The sequence below is a fragment of the Morone saxatilis genome, unplaced genomic scaffold, assembly GCF_004916995.1.
Source record: "Morone saxatilis isolate NCDOM2014 unplaced genomic scaffold, NCSU_SB_2.0 Contig14, whole genome shotgun sequence".
NCBI classification, from domain to species: domain Eukaryota; kingdom Metazoa; phylum Chordata; class Actinopteri; family Moronidae; genus Morone; species Morone saxatilis.
Window position 1 is genome coordinate 13,876,511 of NW_023339696.1, and position 19,475 is coordinate 13,895,985.

Sequence of the window (19,475 nt, forward strand, 5' to 3'; positions counted from 1 at the left end):
GGCTGTGTTCCACTGTTATGCATTACATGAAACAAAATCCTTCATAACTACTTTTGGTAGCTTTTAACTGCAGTTTTCTTGAAACAGAAGTTTGTAAACCGATGGTGTTCAGCCCTTGTATAAACACTGACGGGGCTATCAAAACTTCTGCAGGCTAAGACTGAACACCGACAACAACAAACTCCAAATAAGCTTTAAACTGGGTGAAGACCATTGGTCCAAGGCCAGCAAAAACAGTCCTATTTAAAGTATAAAAGGTTATTAAACATAATATAACCTTAAAATGATCTGAGCCATACAGGGGTTTTAGGAAATCATCAGTGGTGAAGCTATTGAAACGTTTTGATCATGTAGCTCTGCTTGCAAACAAACTTTGGTAATGTTCTTCAGTTGCTATCAGCTGACTACACCCCTGAACATTGGACGCTGCAACAATGCCTTAACATAAATGACTTATTCCATTTTGCCTAACTGGTCGAACTTAGGCTGAAGCACCTGAGTCTGACTGCTAATGTGCTTATGTCACACATTAATCTATCAAACTACAGTGCTCACACTGAACTAATGCTGAGAGACAGACTCTGTATACAAAACAGGAACTATATTTTCTTGCTGTAAAATGGATCTATATTTCTTGACTTATTTTAATGCAGGCCTAAAATGTGCACTGTAGTTGTATAATGAAGAATTCTTTTATGTTTTCTTCTACATGTGTGCATGTAAGGACACGAATTAATAGTTGAATAAAGTTAAATTTAAGATGGTATAATATTATAAAATTACTTGAAATGTTGAATATTATAAAAATATGTCCAGAAAAGAAAATCCCTTATTATTCACCTATAACTACACAGGCGCTTCCACCCTGCCTCTCCCTCTGAAAACGGGTCACTACCTTTTTGTATTTGCCATATTCACAGAACTTATTTCCTTATTAGCGTTGTCTTCAGCAGCTCTGGACATATTAGTACTAACCTTTCGTCCATATTAGCAGTTAAACTTAGTAACACTTGCTGAAGCGGTCGCCGATTTAAAAACACTGACCGGCACGGCGCCGCGCAATCTACGGTACCGAGCAGAAGACTTCGCCTTTTCCCTAAAGACCCCTGGGCTGTCTGTCTTCAGCTGCAGATCACATGGGAATGATTGTGTTAACTTTCTGAATCCTGTTACCTTCAAGGAAAATCGCGAGAGCAGGTGTCGGCAAATAAAAGGCCTTTTTAAGACGCCTTGAGGTCCGCTGTTGTCGAGTTTATCTTGTCGTTAGTAGAGAATATCAGCTGACCTCATAAAATTACACAAATCATTTACTCAATTACATGTAAAAGCACTGCACTCAAAGATTATCTTAAGTAAAAGTATGGACGTATTATCAGCTAGATTTAACGTGTCTATAACGTATTGTAGTATTGTTACATGTCTGGTTGGGATCATAGACTATATGGTTGAGTTAAAGCCAATTTTAAATACTTCGTGGGTTGTTAAATCAATAACACAGAATCATATTCCTCCTGCTGATCACGTTTTGTTTGAAATTACAAAGTACAATTTTTGCCTCTGAAGAGAAGAATAGAGGTAATATGAAGCATACAATGAAAATACTCAGGTAAAGTTCCAATGTATACCACATAATGGTCTATCAAAAGTGCACAGTTCACTGCTTTGGTTAGACTTGGGATTTTGGGATGTCACGTTTTATTGTGCATTGCATTTGAGTAAAATGTTATTTTGTAATATCAAAATGTCAAAGACGAGCTGTAAGAAAATGCAAACCTGAAACCGTTTTGTGAAGGGTGTTGTTTTATTTTATTATTTTATTCTTTATTTATTTATTGTTTGTGATATTTTTGGAGACAAAATTAAAATACTGTGTAATAACTAGCATGGTGTTTGTGCACTTACTTTGATACCAGTACCGATGCAGCATCTCTGGGAGTATCACTGACAAGTAAATATGACTGGAAAGTGAAAAAAATGTGTTATTAGCACCTTATGACAACATGACTGTAAAACACATCCACTCCATTAAAGATCTACAAATCCTGTTGTCAGGCCGAGGCATTATGAGGAATAAGACCTCGACGTACAGACCAATATCTTTACTACCAAAACATAAACAAGATTACATTGTATACTTAACGTGCCTTTGCAATAGCTAGAATGCGGTCCATGGTGGGCTCTCTGGCCTTGCCACCGTCCGACTCCAGGTGGCCATCCAGACGATAAAGGTCAAAAGGTATGAGGCAGGTCATGGACAGCCACAATAACAGCATATAACGAGTTTCCCAAGTCTGAAATGAGTGGACGGTTAAACACAATATTGTTAAATGTTTGTTAAATCTTACAACAAAAGACAATACAAAGACAATATGTCAACCCATAGGAGGTCAATGCACAGTATTTGTGAAGGCCTGGATTATTATTTGAATAATAAAAGTCCTGCCACTCTCACCTCAGAATCTTTGGGATCTTGCCTCGACAGCAGGTCAAGAACTGGCTGGACATCTGCCACCTCATGGGGTAAAAGCTGCATGAAGATTTTATAGCCTCTGACCTGTCCAGGAAAAAATAAATACAAATAAACAACCCGAGGACAAGCTCACAAATCAGCATAGCTGTGTCAGTGAAATGAGTGTTGCAGGTGTAAATGGAAAGTCAGTGAAAAGCTACCAGACAGCACACAGCTAACGTGAACCTGAGTACTGTTTTGAACTCACCTTACAGACGATGTAGAGAAACTTGAAGCTCAAATGAACCAATGAAGGTGGAGACTTCTCACTCCTTACAAACTCCAGTATCATGTTCAACATCCATTCTGAGACAAAATTGAACATTTGAAGAGTTTCATTATATATAGATATATATAGATATATATCTATATATACACACATTCTCTAAATGAATTTACAGAGCCAACATAAAGGGAATTTAGTTATCATAATGTACCTGTGTGTGGGTCCAGCAGATGAGGCTGTTCTTGATATCTGTTCATTATCACTGCGGGGGGGGGGAAAAAGAGTGTGATGAACTGAACTAAAGCCCAGATTAAAATGGTTTATAATGCTTTGTGTACTGTGCATCTCACCCAGGAACCTCTCTGTGGTGGACTCGCTTGTCAGCGGGTCTCCGTGGACCTCCGGCAGGCTGCAGATGAGAGCTCTGGTCTCGACAGTCTCACTGAAGCCCCCCAACACACAGGCTTTTACAATAAGGTCCGACTCTCCTCCCTCACCACCGGGGCACCCATTCTCTGTCTCCGACGAGGCCATGCTGCCGGACTTTTACCCACAAATAAAGCCTTTGTTGCGGAGGATAACGTGAGCTGGTTGGTTGTTACTGGTTATGAGTTAGCGAGCTAATATTAGCATTCATGACTAGCAGAATAAACGTCTCTGAGTGAAAAAACCAGCCCGGGAAACGACGGGATGTATTAAAAAGTTACAGCTACGACCATGACTCAGTCTACAGAGTATTAACGTGAACAATTACTGTACGGAAGCTGAAAGTAATGTCACTAGACAAAACCGTGGCACTAGTCCTCATAAAGTCTCTGTTATGATGCTCCTGCACAAGTGCGTAGAAGTGTTCGCGCCCCCGCCCCGGTACGGTAAGCGAAAAGGTTCAAACGTGTCACATGACAGCTCCAGAGCTGAGTGTAACCCATTCTGATGGTGAGTTTGTTAAATATTAAATGTTTATTTATCTTATTAGTATATATATGATTGTATAAGTGATTACTATGCATAGGAGAGCTTGAATTACTCGATTCATATCAAGTTCAAGCAACGTTCATGTAAGATTGTGATTATAAACCTGAAGAAAAAAAATAGATGACATAAAGCATAAAGACACAAACAACCTAAGTGCATCGAAACATGAAAGCAATAAAGAGTATGTTCTAATAAACTGCAAATAGCTGTTTCATAGAAAGAAAGAAAAATATACGTATTTATAATAATACACACATGAGGATTGTAGCAATCAAAATTAATGACTAGGTTTATGTGTATGTTTATGTTACTAAGTTGCATGTGAGTGCTGGGGGGCAAGGTGTACAGCAGCCTGGGAAAAGAAGCTTTTCATATGTTTTCATACCAGATAAATAACAAATACACCAGTTCAGGAGAAACACTTTGGATCATCACAGCGTTTATTGTTGGTTAAGCAGTGGACACAAAATATCCAAATGAATGGATTCATTGTTATACTGCAACACTTTGTAGGTGTATGTAGTGTGTCAGTCTGTATGACATTAACAGTCAGGCTACTATGATGTAGATAAAGTAAATAAAGTACACAATATTGCACTCACGGGGAAAATCCGTTGTCCTTTGCACAGTAAGGACCAAAAATGACACAAAATTAAGGAAGAGTTTGCAGCATACCAAAGAAACTCAGCTTCTTTGATATGGTTTATGTTTGGTTATAGGCCACCTATACACGTCATTGTAGAAAATAAAGAATTAATAAATATTAATAGAGCTTATATGTTATGTTTAGCGTCTAGACACACTGTTCCCGGACAAGTTAGCATCTGTCAATATATACATAATACTTGCCATGAGTTTAAGACTGTGAAGCTTTCTGAAAGTGAGTGCGAGTGCAGTTATTTTAGTAGATTCTTCATAACGCTTATCGAAGAGCCCCTGTAGCCACCACCAAAGTGGTTCCAATGATTCAAATAGTGGAAGAGTTGGTAAAGCTGGTTTCTCTTTGCAAATCCAGGTGCTTTAGGAATCTTTTCATGGTAGGCAGAGTAAAAAGAGCTGTTGAAGCCACCAAACATCCCTGCAATACCCAGCTCATACTCTGAATGGCCATAGAAGGAAGCTGGGTCAAAGATGACCGGGCCGTCTGCACACTGTGCCACATTGCCTCCCCACAAGTCTCCGTGGAGGAGGGCAGGGACAATCTCCACATCGGTGAAAAACTGAGGGATCTTCAGCTGTGAAAGATCACAATATGCAAGTAGCACTGTCAGATTATAGATACAATCATACAGACGTGTGTCGTGTTTTGTTTCTGATTAGGTCAAAGGGAGGGTGCACCTGCAGCTCGGCCCATAGTTCTCTGGCATCCCTGTCTCCGTAAGATTTCTCCACCATGTTAAGCTGGTGCTGCAGCCTCTGCTGTGAGTAAAATGTCACCCAGTCATCCTGCCACTCATTTTCCTGGTGAGGCAAAGAAAGAAAATGAAAACTACATGATACATGATATTGCGAAGGAAAACTGTAACATCTCAAAGATTAAAAGTGCTACAAATTTACTACATTTTAGAGACTGACACTACAGTCCTGTTTTGCCTCGTATACAGATACTATATATATATTTTACCTGTGGTAGATATCCACAGCATGTGGTTACACTGAAGCCAAATTTTTCAACAACAGCCACCTCTGACTGCCCCGCTCCTTTCCCTGTGTACAGTCAAATAAGTTATATAGTAAGTCTTAATTAATTAGCAGTTCATTCTTACTTAATTTTTTAGAGTAAGCTGCTATTCAGTATATGGTGTATTTTTGTGCATTTGTCTACATTTGCATGTATTAAAGAGATGTTATTACCCACTGTCTGCTGCTCTTTATTCAGTTTTTCCAACTGTCTCTGGTTGTGAAGATGCAGATCTGCCAGCTGCTCTCCAAGATGCTTTGAGTACCTACACATTGGATTTGGAAATAAAGTATTTTATTTAAAAGAACAACTATATTTTCACATTTCCCTCTTTTCTGGTACTGACACTGACAAATTGTATGAGACAGCTCTTACTTGCTAAGGCCTCTCATGTCCAGATGTTCCATCACAAATACACATCCTCCCGTGTCGAGCTCAATCACCTTCACAGGCTTGGGGACTTTAACAGTCTCTGTCTTTAAAATGGCTTCCAAACTGGCTATCTCCCCATCAAACATCAATTTGGCCTGAACAAAACAAAACAAAACAGGTATTGCAATAGCACAGATCTACACTAGTTTCCATATAAAAATACATTGTTCTGCATTTCGCAATGTATGCGGAAAGTTCAGTGCAATGGAAATGGCTTTCAGATGGGAAGTTCTAGGTATTTACACATAATATAGTACATTTATATAATATAATTTGAAAACACATTATAAAATACCTCTCTCTTGTGATTTATCTTCACAAACACTCTCCCAGTGTCAGTATCATAACTCTGACCCTCGCTGATACATCCTCCTCCAGAGTGACCAGTTGACTTCAACACGGCTGTCCCCAACTCTTTCTTTAACTTAGCCTCCATTGCTATTCCCACCAAACCAGTTAGGGCGGAATTACAGTGGCGTTAATGCCATAGACTGACTAACACCAAAAACGCAGTAAAGAATTTTGACAGCTTCCGCCGCGTCAACCAACGAGGACTCTCGCTCGGCGACGAACTTGTTTTTCTTCCGTTGTATTCATACGCGAGGTAACCAACCAATCAGAAACAAGACGGAAATGATTGAATTCCGCTTCGTCCTATCAGAGCGACGTAAAACGGTCACATGAGCGTCGCCATGGTGCCAAACGACTCTTCATTAGCTACTACATGCTACCACTGGCTACGATATGCTTCTGTTGGAAGACAGAAATGAGCAGCAATGCAACTTGTCTGCTTCTCGGAGCGACTGGTGTGGGGAAAACGTTACTAATGAAACGTCTGCAAAATATCCTTTGTGTGTTTTGCACTAGAGTCGGATAAAAATGTGCCGTAAACTGAAAGTTGCGTAGCTTAACTAGCCCGCTAATGTAGCCTGATGGTAGCTAGGTAACTTAACGTTAAGTAGTCCGTAAATATAAACAACTAAAGAGTCTTATATATAGGCTTTGTCCACCAATATAGGTCTATACCCTCACGTGAGGTAAATACGTGACATGGTATTTAAAAAAATAAAGGAGACTAAAATGTTATTTCACATTGTGTTTTCAATTACATAGCGTTAGACACAATACTTTCACGACTGACCAAATACTGTATAAACATTTTAAATGATCTATTTTTTGCCTCTGAAGCTACTCAACACGATACACATCAGAGCACTGTTTTCTGAGGATATTTTCCCTAACAGATTTTGTTTACAGCTCAGTTTTCATGGACCAGGTGAACTGGGGGGACCTCCTTCTACTCTTCCTACAGTAAGTAGTCAGTCATGAAAGGTAGGTTGACCTTACCTAGAATTACATCCCTGTAATGCCTCCAATCTCTTTAAACCTCCACAGGTAGGAACCAACCTCACAGACCTGACACTGAAGAGGAAGAAGCTGACATTAAGAGAGCTGGGAGGCTGCATGGGCCCTATATGGCCGAGTTACTTCAAAGACTGCTCCTCGGTCATTGTGCGTTCTTTGTATACATACTATCTGCAACATTTAACAGAGGTGAATACATTCACTATTTGATTGAGTGTTTCTTTGTCTCGTTTCATAGTTCATGGTGGACTCAACCAACACTGCTCAGGTATCCTCGTCCTGTATCCAGCTGCTGTCAGTGCTCTCTGCTGAACCTCTGCGTGGTGTCTCGGTGCTGATTCTCTTCAACAAGAGGTGACACAAGCACGCATATCAATACCTTACGTACCTGCAAGATGTCATTGTCAGCAGGTTTCAACACAATATCTATCTTAATATTTTATAATATATATTATTATTAAGTCTGTCTCATCTTATTTTAGCTTTTCTTTCCGCCCTCTTCCAGGGACATGCCTTGCACTATGAGTCTTACAGAGATGAAGTCACTGTTCAGAATGGATGACATCATTGCGTCGGCTACTCAGCCAATCACGACACTGGAAGTCAGTGCCCACTCTGGACAGGGACTTCAGGAGGTGCTGAGCTGGCTGGAGTCCATCGCAATCAAGTGAACTATAATACGTGTGTTCCTTATAAGGTGATGCTCCTCTCACAGAAGTTTAAATAATGACTTCAAGCCTTTTGGCATGAGATGTCAGTATTTCCAGCAGAGACTGTTCAGAGGATTTAAGGGGTCGCCCTGGTAGAGCGTCTAACACGTATCAAGGAGGAGACCTTACCACAGCGGTTCCATTGCAGCCCAGGCCCTTTGCTGCTTCTCATCCCTTCTCTCTCTCTCCTATCTTTACTCTCTGTCTACAGCTGTCCATACATAAGTATTACATGCCAAGAATAAACACAAAAAAAGTGGCAAGACATGAAAAGTAGGTCTAGTTTGTAACATTTAGGAGGATCTGTTGGAATATAATATTCATAGGTTTGTTTTCGTTGGTGTATAATCACCTGAAAATAAGAATTGTTGTGAGTTTGTTATCTGAGAATGATGATTTTTATCTTCAAAGGGAGCAAGTCCTTTTCAGCTGAGTCCGCCATGTTACTACAGTAGCCTTTTCAGTTTTTGGCAAGTGTACTTTCTCCTACACGCTTTGAAGGCGAGCGATATTCAGTTGGTTACAATACTACTGCTGCTATATAGCACTAAATCCTACAGACTGGACCTTTATGTATGTCTCTTTGGTACCGTACAAATGGTGAGTGTGAATGGGGAAGGAGATGTATTAGTGATATCATGGCAGGATGATTGTATGGTTGTTTAACAGTTATTTGTACTGGTCACCGTTACTAATTAAATTCAAAACAGAGTGTGATCATAAGAAATGTCGCTGAGGGAAACCTGCTACTGTTAAACAAAGACTATTTTTATTTTGCAATAAAACAGGTTTCTGCACTTCACTTTTATTAACTAGGTCACTGTGAGAAACATGTTAGAAGAGCTAAACTGAATAATGTAAGTGACGCAGCATATTAGTAATGAGTCATTACCAGCAGGGGGCATAAAGTGCACAACAAATACTGTGACTGGTACTGGGTGTGTGTCGGATTTGGGATGATTTCATAATAAATGTATTTATCAGAGGAAATGAGAACATAGAAAACAGAAGAATGAAGCAGTGTTCTAATTATACCCTTATATTTGATGAGAGTCAGTGGTTCACAAGCAATGAATAAAACTCATATTTGTATACATTTTCTAATGTTGCCTTGCTTATAGTAAATTCAGAAGCGCTTACAGTCCTCCCAAATTATGATTTCATTCAGTTAACCCCGGCGATTCATTTCATAATAGTAAAATCATGTATACACTGATGTTTATCATCAGGTCTGGTCCAACAGAAGCCCCACAAAGTTAACCATGATGATGCAGAAACATTTCAAGAACTGGACAGGTCTCCAACTCTTGGTTCGTATCAGAAATCATCTTTTTTCCCGAGCAGGAGTATATGACAGCAGCAGTGGCCGGTAAAGCCAATCACACAAACAGCTGAGTGAGCAGGAGACTTGTTGAAAGCTGTAATACATTTACCTGGTAATTATAGCGAAGAGAAGTGACAAAATATTATCAAACTGTGCTTTTGTGTACATTTGTCTCTTAAGTCAATTTGCAACAAGCTTTGGCCTTAAAGAAGTTTTACGTGACACTAACAGCTTCTGATACAAAGGTGTTATTTCTTTCATAACCTGTTACTGCAGTCATGACAAGAGAGCAGGAGAGAGTGTCGCAGTGAGGAGCAGAACCAGCTTGCATCAATCTAAGGGTTACTGTATTATACCACAATATAAAAACAACTAAGAATAGGGCTTTCATACAGGTCCTTGGGGCTGCAGTTTGGTCTGCGGTTAGAGTTATATTTCAAGAGCATAACCTAATGGCATTCCCCCTTTTTTTTTCTACGATATTTTCTCCAGTTTTGTAGGTCCTCATAAGAAAGGGTTCAGTGCAGCCTGTGATCCGTCAGTGCTGGAGAACGGCAACAGGGGCTCGGGGAGGTTCCCTGGCAGGTTCAGGCCAGGCTGGGTGGGGTGAGTAAGTGACGAAGGGAGGCTGGCAGGCTGGTGGCTCATAGGCAGGGGCAAGGAGGCACTGTATGGAAGAGAAGTGGGGGGAGGAGCCGCAGAGGTGGAGCCCAGTTGATTCAGAGTTAGTTTGGGCGCCTCATTTTGGAAAGGATTGGTGGCTGAAGGAGCACTCAGGCCTAAAGAGAAAGAAACAAAAGAAAAACAACTATTAGGTTTGCTTTAACAAAGTTATTTTTATTAAGTGTATCATTTCACATGATATGTCATTGTGAACATTTAACCTTGAGTTTTTTCTCAGTGAATCTTGGATTGCACTCCAGTTGCAAGTAGTCACTGTTCTAAAAACTCTTCCCTACTGGTGCTTTCAAGAATGCGGAAACATCTGAGATTTTACTCCATACAGAAATACAGTAAAATAATACAAGCTAGGAATTAATCTATACAATATACTTATTGTATGCTCCAGTAGATGGTTGACACCTAACTGATTTAAATCTGGAGTTACAGCTATCAAAGCACACACTTTCCTGGTCTTTCCCAGTGGAAAACAAAGTGCAGTCGCATAAACAACCAATAATACAATAAATACCTGATAGAAATGGGTTCATGGTCTTGGCCTGAGGGTTTACTGGGATCAGGGTGTCCAGGTTTACCAAAGAAGCCGCTGTGGGGCCCAAAAAGGCCTCAGGTGTCCGGCATGTACGAGGGCTAGGGGCAGCCAGGCTTTCTCCAAGACGTGACAGGTCAAATAGCTCAGGACTGCCCTCCTCTCGCCCGTTTACATTCACCTGACCTCCATCCATGGCCTCATCAAACAAATCCCCATCTAACAGTGAAAAAAGAGCGAGTTCTTACACAAGTGTGTGTGATATAAAGAACCACAGTGTGAAAAAAAAAAAAGTAATGTTTACCTGACGGGCTTCCAGCTCGAGGGGGAGGTCCTTTGAGGGCTGCTTCTACTGATGGTACTGAGAATGGGTCAACTCCTGAGGAGGCTATAAATACACCAAAATGCAGCTTTACTAAATTATTTTGAAATATTTATCATTGGCTAGGCTAAGCTAAGCACACACTGACTCACCTGTGTTGGCAGGGAAAGCCCATTCTCTGCCTGTGGCGTTAGAGACATTGCTCTGTGGTCCATCCCAGGGGTCGACTGGGGGCTCCCACGGTGGAGGGGGGCTGCTGGAAGTCGGTGGTGCCATCCAGGGCGGATCTACTCTGGAGGTGTTGGTGCTGCCTTCTTTAATAAGACAGAGGTGATTTAGAGAGTGAGGCTTCTGTTCTGCGGCTGTAAGTTTATCATAGCATATGAGCAGAACATACTGTACTGACTTATTCTACAGTACATCCGTTTCATTGTTTCTGTCTTCAAAGAATAGATATTTTATGATTTTGAATTTGAATTGAATTTACTACATGTTGTGTTCAACTTGGTGCTTAAACACTCCTCTTTTTGTCATAGTAAGTTAACTCAAGGCTCACCCAGAGCGTCCCAGGGGTCTGTGCCTCCCAGGCGAGCAGCCGCCTGGTGTGGGGGATCATTCCATCTGTGGTCACTAGCAGGCTGATCTGAGGGCACTGCAAAAACATCTACCAGGTCCATGAAGGCGGTCTGACCACAAAAACAAGAAGAAATCTGTGTCAGTTCAGTATAGTGCTTCAGCACTCACTGATAGTTCTCCAGACTGAAATGTTTTTGTATTCAATGGTCTGATCAGACCTAATAATCCTTCCCATCAATATACTAAAGCATTCTAGTTGATTTTGGTCTACAAATGCATGTTCTCAAAGCACGAGGAAAAACAATGCAAACTACAGTGTATGGTTATTTTTCATCACCCCCCATTGAGATATTCCATACCCCAATATTTCATACCCCGCCTTTAGTCTCCATCTCACGTTTGCTCTCCTCCAGAGCTTTCTGGAGCATCGACTCGTCTCCTTGGCGACTGAGTTGCTCCTGTCAACAGATACAGACACATGGACGCCTTTTGGGCATGACAGCTTCCGGCACATTTCACAAACTGTCACATCATACTATATTTATGACTCAGCGGGCGAACACAAGCACAAAAGCCAGCTTGTTTTTTTTTTTTTCCAAGCTAACATATGACCCAGAGATAGATGTGTGCAATGGGCACAAACTAGAAAGTTCTCTGGTCAAAGAGAGGAGAGGGCAGAGCATCACTGTCAGCTCTAACAGAGCAGTTCTATTGTGCTACAGTATATTGAGAGAAAAAGACAAAGAGACAGAGAGAGACAGGAAGAGAGAGGTGGAGTAAAAAGGTTGCCAGAGACAATACAACAGAGTGACCCCAAAGGAAACCTACCTGCTGGTGCTCCTCTTTGCTCAGGCTCAGGGCTAACTGGAGCTGGCTTTCCTCATCCAAATCCAGTGTGGGAGGTGCACATTGGACTGGCTGTGAGGGTGTTGACCGGGAAGGTAACTGCAATCAGTATTTGGTTAACAAAAGTGGAAATAGTGCTCGGACACCTTCACAGTACATTGCATGCAATTCCCCAAACTCTCCCCTGACACCACACCAGGGGAGACACGGGTATCTCATACTACAGGACTAAGAGGAGAGGTTTGGTGGTTAGTGGAACAGGAGGATGAAACCTCTTATTAGTCACTGGAGAAAGTTACATGTCCCTTTTTAGGGGTGAGGAGAGTGAGTGCATGCAGTTGTTGTGCCCAGACTGGGCCATGAGGTTGGCTTCAGTGTACAGAGCAACAAGAGATGTGCTATAGGGGAAATGATGCAAAGAAAAGGTCATCCCTGGTCCCAGCATACTTGTACCTTCTGGGCCTCCTCCTTGCTGAGAGTCATTGCGATCTGGAGCTGGGTATGTTCATCAATATCCACTGTAGGAGGTGGCTAGGGTCAAGCAGGAATGATTAGGAATTTGGCTAATCAAAGGGAAAGATAAAAGCACACTTGATTTTGCTCAAGTGATTCTTTAATATACTGATTTGAGGTGATTTAGAAGAGTGGAGATCAACGTATGGATCTCAGTTTGATCATTTAATTCACAGCTGATTGGTTTGATTACATAAGTGGAAACTGCTATGCACTGTAATATATTCAGCAGCCACAGAGGGCAACGGCTGCCCTTGCCATGGAGACTCCGACGAGCTTAGGAGTGGATCAATGCGCACATCCTGTGTGGCTTCTCGACTCTTTCACTCACAGCTTCCTCACTCCTCAGTGAGAAAGCTCCTCTTTGACACTGATTGGTCAAAGTGCCATTATTGACCCCATCATAGACAGAGTTGATGATATCACTTTCTGTTAAGGGTTCTGGGAAATGGTGGCTAGTGGAGACAGGCAGTGGGAGTGTTTACCACCAGGACAGATAGCGTCCAAGCATGTGTGTGTGGGAGCCGTTAAATGTTTTACTTCGGCGTTACAACATAACATGTCAGCAGCAGGGTGGCTAAGAAGCCTCTTTCTGTCAGGCGCATGTGCTGTATGGATGAGAGGTTTGTGCTCAGTGTGTGTGTGTGTTATCTCAGTTAGAGGTACCTTTTCACTTTCTTCTCGGCTCATAGCCAAGGCCAGCTGCAGCTGCAGCTCCTCTTCTCCACTGGTCGTGGGCCGAGCTTGCTCCAGGTCTGGAGCAACTCGAGGAGAGGAAGAGGAGGCTACAGAGGAAGAGTAGAGGGGATTGGGTGTTTAGCAGGGGGATGTAGACAGGAACATTGACACATGGAAATAGAGGGGGAAGAAGATGGAAAACAAAAAAAGAAGCACTTTAGGCTGATTTTTAAGGTCAGAAAAGAGCTGGCACTGTTTATGCATGTAAATTTTTTTTCCATGGCCCGTTGTTTAGGGCCTTTGCTGGCATTGCTTGCCACGGTCTGCCTAACTCTGCCCGCACTGAGAACAATGGTGCGCCTGTGTGGAGAGTTACGGGTGGTGGAGGGGAAGAGGAATGGACGGGTTGGAGTGGGGCCCACCTTATTACCCCGAATCGTCTGGGTAGGTTCCAGGACTCAGGTCCAGGTTTGGGGGAAGGGATGGGAGGGGGTGGGGGGCGGACTGGCGGTATACCAGTCTGGGTGCCAGGCTGTAGGTCACGGGGCTAAAAGAGGGCAGCAGACCACACGTTGGCAAAGCCAGATCTCAGAAACCGATCATTTCCACTGAGCTGCTCCTCAATATCCCCCGCCTGAGCTGGAATGCTTACTGGCAATTAGCTGTTGCCAACCTCCTGACCCCCACCCGGGCCATCTATCAGCATTTTGTCCAAAACACTCTAACCATGTGCTAGTGTCCTGGAATCTCCAAGAGACTATCATCATCCTCCCTTTTGATCTAAAAATCACCCAGGGCAGAGTGACAAACTCTACTGTTATGCAGTCTTACAAAAAAAAAAGTAATTACTGCATTTACACAGGCCAACACACACATGCATGTACATCACAAACACTAACACACATTTCAAGTATCAGGTAAGTCTTTTTGGTTATCTAGGGTCTTTTTGAAAGCATCCTTTTCTGGACCGAGTGATTTGAGTTATTTGCGGAGTGGTTTTCCAACATGAAAGCCAGCCTCTGTCCGAAACTTAGCATTTTGTGGTGTTATTTTATGCATGTGTTTTTCCTGTGTGTTGCAAACCAGGCTCCTAGCATCATCACTGAACCACAGGCCCGGAGCTTGGAGGTGGTAACTGTTGTCTGCCACATGTTTCCATTGGCACACGTTCCATCCCAGAAAAATATGCAAGGAACGTATACCAAGCGGAAAATGTATTAGAAATAGGACTTTTTCAGAATTAGTGGCAGTAAAACAGTCAGATACCACCTGTGGGCTCGTCTACACTATAAAAACAGACCTCAGACATCAAAGTATAACAGAGTAACTGGTGCCTTCATAAGGCCACAGTTCTGCTACTGACTAACACTTACAATAAACACCATACACCACACAGACCACACAATGTCAAAGTATATGGTACACACAAGTCAAAAACAAAGGCCTCATACAGCTACTTGATTCTTTGAGCTGTTTACTGTAGCTGATAAGTCAATGACATCAGATGTCCTAACCCCTGCACACACACAGAGGGATCACTTGGGTCTAATACTATCTATCCACCAAACCAGAAGGGTAACAGGTCGTATCACCACAAGTAAACATGGTATCCACTTGTGGTTTCACATTAGATGGAGTCAAGCACAAACAGGGCCTCCTCTCTTTTGTAAATCCAGTTTCGCTGACGTGACTGTAAACAGGAGAATGAAAGGAATGCAGATGTCCAACAATCAGTACAGATCAAAACTGAAACACGTTCTATTAAAAACCCAGTGGACAAAAAGAACGAGCAGTTAATTAACACTTACCATGGCCTAAATGTTGTAATGCGCTGCTGGTATTAAAAAATCACAGGTGATTGATGTACGTATCTCAAAAACAAGGCATAAAGGAGAAATATATAACTCACAGCTGTCTCCATAAATTGCCTCTTTTGTTTTCTGACATCAAATGGAAAATCTTAGGTGATTGATAAACCGAGAACTTAAGGACTTCTGTTACTAAAAGAATTTATTTTGATCTGATAAACCAAATGAACTCATGACCTGTCATGTGGGCATTCCCGACAAATGACAGGTCACCTGACTTTACAAGTATTATTCAGATAACTGTATTCTTAAGGACTGAAGTAATGTTACACGTGGAGATGCTTGTGTCTCAAACAGGGGGTATAAGGTTATGTCACAGTGTAGATGTGAGTATACTCACAGTGAAAGGAGGACGGCGAGCTTCTGCACGTGCCAAACTCATCCCTGTGGACCCCAGCTGAGTTGGGCTGGCTAGTGCGACGACCTGGGTATGGAGGAGGAAGGGATCCAGAGCCTAGGCCACTGGTGACCCCTGTCATGCGTGTCTTGGTCTTTAGCGCCTGGCTCCTCTCCTTCTTCAGCTTTTCCTCGTCCCTCAGCAGAGCCACCAGGTGCTTGGCCTTCTCCCGGACGTTGACACCCTGGTCGCGTCCATCTCTATCGATGTACTGGAAGTCTCTCAGTGTCTGGATGGTGTATATGTTCTCCCGGCACTCCTTGGCCACGCGCTCAGAGCCCGTTTTGATCAGGTAGTCCAGCAGGGTCAGCGCCTTATAAACATGTCGCCAGTTTTTGCCGTGGTCATTGAGCCGCTTCCAGATCATACCCATTACCTCGGTGAACGCCACCACATTGAATGTCAGGTCTGCGATTTCAGACATGAGCGAGCTGGGAGGACCCCAGGGATCGTTGGAGGTGGCCTCTCTGACCTTGATCTCGGCCTCCGTGTAATTGTTGACCATGTTTTTCATCTGGCGGCGGAGCGATGAGGTCTGCATGATGGCAGTAGTGTGTCACAGGTGGCAAAAGATAAGTCTTAACAGCAGGCCAGCCCACTGTGCTGCCTCGGCCAAGGTGGCTGGTCAGTTCGGTGAAAAAAGGCAATGCAGTCGTCCTCCTATTGGCACCTTCAATGACGTCCACAAGTGTGCTCCTGCTAGGAACGGAACGCACAAATTAGATTATTTGAGCCTGTTACACGTGGTATTAACATTTTTGGAGAGAACTTCTTTCCCAGATCACACACGCCACATTAACATTAGTAACAGTGCTTGTACTGCTTTTGTAAGCTGTTACTAAGAGCACCGCACATTTTGTCATGCAGTATTTGTGTTTGGAAGGAGAGGGGAGAAACTCAGCACCTCTAAGCGATGTGAAACCCTATACCTGGGCTCAGTTTTCCCTTAGACAACTTCAAGAGATCTGTGTGTGATTACAGCGCACTGTTGCTACGTAAGCAATGCTTAGCCTATGACAGCTATTTCCTAGTTCAGTTCTACCAAATATTTTTTCCTTCCCTGTAAAGCAAATATTAGTTTCAGACCCAGGGACTAGAGATCTGTTTTTTACCTTGGAGCGTTATCAAAAACTGGGGAGGGGTGGGCTCCACCTCTCCTGTTTTTCTGACCTGATTACATCACCACAGCAGCAGTAGGGCTTCAAAGCACTCGAAGACTCACAAAACAGCTGAACTCCTACACAGATACGCATACTGTAGTCCAGCAGAATCACTAATCGTCTGCAGTTTTTTTTTTTAAATGTGTCATTTTTATTTCACAATATTACAATACACATAAAAAATATTATACAATATATTTCTATTGTACAATATCTATCACTTTGGGCTGGACATTGGACTGCAATTCCTCACAGTCATGGCAGTGAGTCAGTCTAACCGATAACTTTCCACTCCCAAAAGTGCCTCATCTATTTAACTAAGAACTGAGATGCATGAACATGAACAATCAATCCCTTTATTTAAGAGTCAAGTGCTGTGTCATGAGTAAGCATTTCCAAAATATTAAAAAGGGGCGTGAGATGGGCTTTAAGGTGTTGAGGTACTGAATGTGACAGAACTATATTTATAATGGGTATAAAATTCACATTGCGATACTTTTTACAGCCACAGTAGTTTAAACTCTTTCATAGCCTCATGAATGAATACTATGAATAAAAGGTGACGGCACTGAGTTGGCCTGCAATATCTGTCGTACTATGAGAGAGCACGCTGTAAATAGACTGTTAAGTGGTAGTAAGAGACAAAAATGTTTGTGGTTCAGCTGACCACAGGTTAAATCTCAAATGGTGACCAAAAAGCAGGCCCAGTTCACCATTCAGTCCCAGGATCTCCTGATTCCTGTGAGACATAACTAGAAACTCAGTTAAATGGGTGCCCTTGTGTAAATGAAGTGTATTAGTGGGGTTTTAATGCAGCTAATCACAGAGAAGAGACAGCATTCTAATCCAATCTACTGTTGCACTCACATTTATAATGAAGATAAACTCGTTTTGTGATGAAAGAAATTACTATCACATCAGTGAGCCTTGGTAGTAAGGGGGAGAGGGAGTCAGCACCCCCTCACCATCACAACACACATAAATACTCTTTCTGTCAAACACACACACACACACACACTCACTAAGAAAAAAAGATTTGTCACACAGCTTGAGTATAACTTATGACCTTGACATGACGGCACACTGGGCTGAAGTATTTACTTTTACTCATATTTACTCTATTCGTCTGTAATGCGCATTTTCCAGTAGAAGTGTAAAGTGAGCCCATCATTTCCTAATCCTCTTTATCTATGCTTAGGAAGCAAAGTCTAAACTGATCCCAGATCAGGCCTAGCGTGCATTACCCGCCCAGGTACTATGTTTTATTATGCCCTACAGATGTGTGGAAAAAAACACTAAAACCGCTGGAAAAAAGCACAGGTCCGATTCAACTTATTTCCCTGACTATGTCTTTTTGTGTGTGTGTGTGTGTGTGTCCCAGACCAGGACTGGGGGCCATTATCATGCACGTTGCGTCAAATGGGACGATCGGGTAGGTGAAAGTATGTGACCGTGACTCAGCTCGGTTTCCCCGACTTTAAAAGTTGAAACCTCGACGAAACGGGAAGAAAAACGCCGGATCGCGAACGACCCGCTTCCACTTTCCCTCTTACCTTCATGTCATAGCGCGTCAGTGGGGTCCCAACTTGGGGAGGCTTTGGGTGGAAGGAGAAACGCCTCCGCCTCTCGACATATCCCGTAGCTTTCGAAGAGAGAAAGAAAAGGAGAGTCCAAAGAGATCTAAAAGCGCAGATCAGAGCATCCGTGTGCGCTCAAAATGGATCCAGAAAGCTGAAGCGCAGCGGTGCTGTTTCGCTATCAAACTTAGTTGTGTGTGCACATCGCAAATCCACTGGGTTTGCAGATGGCACAGGCCCCCCTAAAAACACACACACACACACACACACATACACACACGAGCACACACACACACGCGCAGTAAAAATGGATGGAGAGGGAGCGAGCGAGGGAGGGAGGGAGGGCTGCTCGGTGCATGCAGAGTCAGACTTAACCCTTTCACTGCCTGATGGAAAAGCATCAGTGCGTAGTGGAGCAGGTTGACATAGAGCACAGTGAAGAATCACACACTTTATGCAGGCACTCAACACCGATAATTACAGACTGTGTGCTGTAAGTAGAGACACGCTATTAGGACTGCATTTGTTCGGACAAATCTGCAAATACCTTCATCTCATATCCTAATGTATTACATTTCAGCAGATCTCTGTGCAGAATTTAAAGCAAGTCATTTGATATCTAAATATTACAGAGTGCACCCTGCAGATGGGAATATATATATATGGATATTAGTTGTGCACTGGGAGGTAAAAATAAGATGGGTATAAACCTCTAACTGAGTACCACAGATGCTTTAGTTTCCCATAGAGCTATGCTCGTTACACTTTCTGGCAGAGTGAGTGACCATGTTATCCCAGAGGAATTCAGCAACAAACCACATTTCCTTTTCAGCAGATTCATCATTGCATCCCTGCTCTTTACTTATTTATCACCACTAATGGGCTGTTGTCTGAAGTCATATCCTTATGCATTATATAAGCCCTGAACAAAAAATCTCTTATATCTGTATTTACTTTGGCTCAAATTCAATCAATTGTTCAATGTACGAATCTCTGCCCAACCACAGGTCATCTAGATGAAAGTACAGAAGGCTCATATCTCATGGTGTTGAGTAATGATTACCTAAGTGAGGGAGAAGCAGCAGGAGAGAGCAGTGGGTCTTGTG

General features: G+C 42.5%; 4 protein-coding genes across 10 annotated transcripts in view; 1 reads left to right on the forward strand and 3 right to left on the reverse strand.

Annotated features, from left to right (window-relative positions):
* tbcd (tubulin folding cofactor D) overlaps positions 1-3,596 on the reverse strand; it is a 24,260-nt gene extending 20,664 nt beyond the window's left edge. The window contains exons 1-6 of one of the 2 annotated variants that reach the window (XM_035655235.1): positions 3,086-3,596; positions 2,947-2,997; positions 2,718-2,815; positions 2,453-2,554; positions 2,145-2,291; positions 1,903-1,958 (exon numbers count right to left, since the gene is read on the reverse strand). In XM_035655235.1, the coding sequence (XP_035511128.1) occupies positions 1,903-1,958; positions 2,145-2,291; positions 2,453-2,554; positions 2,718-2,815; positions 2,947-2,997; positions 3,086-3,269 (638 nt within the window). In that variant the 5' untranslated portion in view covers positions 3,270-3,596. The remainder of the gene's footprint in view (positions 1-1,902; positions 1,959-2,144; positions 2,292-2,452; positions 2,555-2,717; positions 2,816-2,946; positions 2,998-3,085) is intronic. The other variant, XM_035655236.1, reaches the window with a different exon arrangement.
* Positions 3,597-4,131: 535 nt separating this feature from the next.
* fn3krp (fructosamine 3 kinase related protein) lies at positions 4,132-6,372 on the reverse strand. The gene is made up of 6 exons (XM_035654879.1): positions 6,119-6,372; positions 5,767-5,918; positions 5,565-5,656; positions 5,335-5,417; positions 5,049-5,171; positions 4,132-4,945 (listed from the first exon to the last, which is right to left on the reverse strand). Exons 1-6 carry the CDS (start codon positions 6,257-6,259, stop codon positions 4,607-4,609), a joined length of 930 nt encoding a protein of 309 aa, XP_035510772.1. The 5' UTR covers positions 6,260-6,372; the 3' UTR covers positions 4,132-4,606.
* A 74-nt stretch (positions 6,373-6,446) lies between these two features.
* Positions 6,447-8,989, forward strand: arl16 (ADP-ribosylation factor-like 16). The gene is made up of 5 exons (XM_035654881.1): positions 6,447-6,665; positions 7,079-7,134; positions 7,219-7,335; positions 7,427-7,542; positions 7,694-8,989. Exons 1-5 carry the CDS (start codon positions 6,548-6,550, stop codon positions 7,857-7,859), a joined length of 573 nt encoding a protein of 190 aa, XP_035510774.1. The 5' UTR covers positions 6,447-6,547; the 3' UTR covers positions 7,860-8,989.
* epn3a (epsin 3a) lies at positions 8,925-18,677 on the reverse strand. Of its 6 annotated transcripts, none has more exons than XM_035654874.1 (11): positions 18,346-18,677; positions 15,576-16,328; positions 13,356-13,474; positions 12,630-12,707; positions 12,159-12,275; positions 11,705-11,788; positions 11,311-11,440; positions 10,907-11,068; positions 10,737-10,820; positions 10,415-10,651; positions 8,925-10,001 (listed from the first exon to the last, which is right to left on the reverse strand). In XM_035654874.1, the coding sequence occupies exons 2-11, from the start codon at positions 16,171-16,173 to the stop codon at positions 9,727-9,729; spliced, it is 1,884 nt and encodes a 627-aa protein (XP_035510767.1). In that variant the 5' UTR covers positions 16,174-16,328; positions 18,346-18,677; the 3' UTR covers positions 8,925-9,726. The 6 variants fall into 6 exon arrangements, with proteins under 6 accessions (XP_035510767.1, XP_035510769.1, XP_035510768.1 ...); XM_035654876.1 differs by having other exon boundaries at positions 12,159-12,248; positions 15,576-16,331; XM_035654875.1 differs by having other exon boundaries at positions 10,907-11,065; positions 15,576-16,331.
* Between the last annotated feature and the right edge of the window lie 798 nt (positions 18,678-19,475).